We start from the raw sequence: 3,748 nt of genomic DNA, 5'->3' as shown, positions 1-3,748 counted from the left end.
GGCAGGAGACTCGCTTGAGCCCAGGAGTTGGAGGTTGCTGTGAGTAGTGAAGCCATGGCACTCTACCCAGGGGGACAGCTTGAGGCTCTGTCTCAAAAAATAAATAAATAAATAAAAATAAAAAAATAAAGACCCATCAATGGTAGTTACCCTCACAAACACTAAAAAAACAAGTAGAGAATTCCAGAACATAGACCTGTGACCTAAGATGAGACTTTTAAAAGCATTAATTCAGTCATTACTATTAAGTAACATTTTATAGTTTATAGCTCACAAAATACTCTAATAGGTTTTTAATAGTGGCCTTACAAAGTAGAATTAATGAAAGTAGAGCCCCACAGCCAGGGTATGTTTGGTTTCCTAAAAATTATTACATCTGTTTTAAAAACTCAGTTAGTACCTGCTTGCTGCACCTCCTCCAGGCCTATACCTTCGCTCACTATTATGAGAAAGTTGGGAAACTTAAGAGTCCTGGGACTGGTGACTCAACTGAAACCCAACTCTCTTGAATCCTGCACCCTTGGCAAGACCCCCAATGAGACAAACATGGAGGTGCTTATTCTCATCTTGTGCTCCTTACACCATGACATACCTACATACTCCTTCCCACACAAAGCCCACACCATCCACTGGAATCAGCCTTCTACACCTGCGTCCCAGATGCAACCCTTCCTTCTCAGACACATAAGCACATGCTTAGGATCTTGTTCTCCATCCCATTATTTGAGACTTCCTCCAGGTTTCAATGTCTACCCTATTGCCTCACCCATCCTTCCTGTGACCTCTACTTAGCTGCCTTACTAACCATTCCCCTTACTGGCTTCCAAACAGCCTTCCTTACTAACTTCCAAAGACCTCTTCACTATTCTAACCTCTTCACAACTCAACACCTTGAACTCTGGCTCCTGATATAGTAGTACTTGGTTTTTGTTGAGTTACCATGAGGATTACATATGATATACATAAAGTGCTTAGTATATAATAGCACCTAGCAGGACACAAGTCATTATTTAATTTCTTGCTTCCTTGAACATTCAGACACATCCACCAACGCCCATCAAATTCGTCCTATTTTCCACTGCTAGAATGCAAGTCCCTAATGAAGGACCAGATGTAAAATATACCCAGGTTATTCTAGTCAATCTTTTCTTCATCTCTAATTTCCAAATAACCTCTTTTCCACTCTCTAACACAGTGGTTCTCAACCCTGGCTTTGTGTTGAAAATCCTCTTAGTGGCTTTTAAAACATACCTACTCCAGGGGCCCACCCCCAAGAGACTCTGGCTTAATTTGTAAAGAGTAAGGGCCAAGCCTTAGTCACACAGCAAAAACCTGCTAGGTACACCTGATGAGCAGCTAGGGTTCAGGACCAACCCACCCCCCCATGATTCTCTTCAAAAATCACTGACTTCACTGACCTCAAACTACATCTGACATACCATCTTCCACCCCATCTCAAGTTTTCTCCAGATCACCATCTTTTCCTTTTCCTCCTAAGAGAAGGAAGTCTCATGCCTCGATTCCAAAAGCTACCCTCTTAGAACCACACTTTAAACCCAAATCTCTATAATCTCTTCTGTGCCCTTTCATCAGTCATTCCATCTCCCCCCAACATTCTTGTATCATCACATGCTTCCCTCCTCTGATTTCCAGATTGCGAACATGCAGAACAAAGACGTCATCTTCTTTGCCGCTGTATACCAAACACATAGCACAGCCCAAAGCTCTGGACAGACAAATCAAGAAAAGACTGTTTATTCATGACTCATCCAGTTCATTATTTCTCACACTCAACATTCAGCACTAATGTGGATCGTTTATAGACCCTAGAGCAGTCGTGTTTCTTTACCTTTGTATTCCCAAAGTACTTAGTGAGGTACCTGGCATACAGTGGTCAGTGATTAAACATTTGCCAACTTCAATGAAAAAGAAAATAATGAAGCACAAGAGACAGAAGAGACGGCAAGTAACTGATCAGTGAATCGCAGATATTTCCAAAAATAAAAATGTCAAAAAGAAAATGTGGTGGCTGGCATCGTTCTCAGAACCCACAGTTTCTATAACAAACTGTTAAACAAAAAACGCAAAACATCTCACCAAATTACCTTGGCCAAAGGAATAAAGGTGGGTTATGGGGGCGTTTCCTTTGCACAAGATAAAATCATTAGCACTTGGCACGTAAACACATTAGGCTTTAGCCCCAACTTGCTGAAAGCACCCCAAGGAAAACCCTTCCCCGCCTTCTACTTTCTAGCGGCCCAAGTGAGATGCTGAAAGGTCCGCTTCGCTGCGGGCTGGCTGTGGCTTGAAAATGGAACCGCCGGGCAGCACAAGAGCGCGCGCTCGCGGGAGCAGGCCCCTTCCGCTCAGGGGTCCCAGCCGCGTCACCCGGGACCTCCAGACTGCACACGCCGAGGGCAGCCGCGTGCCTGGGGCCAAGCTGGCCGGCTGCTGTGCCACAGCCACAGATGCGTGGGGCTGCGCCGGGCCGAGAGAGGCGGAAGGAAAAAGACTCGAGGAGGAGTAAGCGAAGCACGCGGGCAGAGACCCCAAGAAACCCGAGGCCGCCGCGCGCGGGCCCGGAAGAGACGGTCACGTGACACCGACCTGCTGGTCCTGCCGCTGCTTCAGGTGCACACCGACCACTGTGGCCGCCGTCAGCAGCACCGAGAGGCCCAGCACTGCCTTCGAGGTCCTGGACATCACCGCGCCGGCCCTCGCGGCCTCTTCCTCCCGCCCGACGGAGGCGCCGGGGTCACAGCGGAGCGCGCGCAGCGGCAGGTCGGGGCCAGGCTCGACCCCTCGAGCGCAGAGCTACAGCCGTCCTGTGCGCCGCCCGCCGCCGCCAGGCGCAAGTAATCAAGAGCCGAGCCCGAGCGGCGTGGCTGCTGGGCGTGCTGCAGTTAGAGACCCCAAATCTACCTGCGGAGCTCCGGCGCGAGCTAGTCCCAACGCGCTGGTAGGGGTTCCACACCTGAGCCAACTCAGTCTCGCTCCCCACCGCGGCGTCCTGGCGGCGGGGGTGAACTGAGGCGCCGACATGCCCACGGAGGTACCGTGCTGACCCTCTGGGCTCCTGGCTGGTGCAGGCGCTTTGCCCAATACCCACTTCCTTCCCCAGCGCAGCCTCTCACTGCCCGTTTGCCGGGACAGGTGCCCACCGAGTTGGGTAGTTTCTGAGACGCAGGTAGAGTTCTCAAGTTTTTTGCTTGAAGATCCAGAACTAAACTTCTTAGACGCGGTCGCTTGCTTTCCCCTCTACTCTCTGGGACAACTGGCCAGGCTTTGATTTTTCTAAAAATCGAAACGCCGGGCGGCGTCTATAGCTCAAAGGAGTAGGGCGCTGGCCCCATATCCTGGAGGTGGTGGGTTCAAACCCACCCCAGGCCAAAAAAGAAAAAAAAGAATGCAGGTCAGAGAAATGGATGGCCTTTAATTCTATTCTGACTAATTTTTCAACTTGTCTTTTTTTTTTTTTTGCAGACCTCCTCCGTGGTAACAACTTGTCTTTTTAAAAATCCTTTACATGTTATTTGTATTAAATACAAAAGTGGATTATCTGTTTAAGCATTTATAAAGCTAAGCAGGATGTTTTGTGTGGTTGTAACATGAATTACTGAGTTGTTCCACTGCATACTATCAAACATTGAAAAGGAACTTTTTTCCCGTTAAAATAATTTCCTTCTAGCCTAAGTACATTTTTAGGCATGTGCGGTGTGTTTGAATAAAAGCAGTTCTCCTGAATAAC

General features: G+C 48.2%; 1 protein-coding gene across 1 annotated transcript in view; it reads right to left on the bottom strand.

Annotated features, from left to right (window-relative positions):
- PET117 (PET117 homolog) overlaps positions 1–2,749 on the bottom strand; it is a 7,707-nt gene extending 4,958 nt beyond the window's left edge. The window contains exon 1 of the mRNA XM_012812420.2: positions 2,608–2,749. Coding sequence (XP_012667874.1) covers positions 2,608–2,703 — 96 coding nt within the window. The 5' untranslated portion in view covers positions 2,704–2,749. The remainder of the gene's footprint in view (positions 1–2,607) is intronic.
- Between the last annotated feature and the right edge of the window lie 999 nt (positions 2,750–3,748).

Source organism: Otolemur garnettii, unplaced genomic scaffold (genome assembly GCF_000181295.1).
Source record: "Otolemur garnettii isolate 467f Iridium unplaced genomic scaffold, OtoGar3 scaffold00208, whole genome shotgun sequence".
Taxonomy (NCBI): Eukaryota; Metazoa; Chordata; class Mammalia; order Primates; family Galagidae; genus Otolemur; species Otolemur garnettii.
This window is presented reverse-complemented; position numbering and strand designations above follow the sequence as displayed.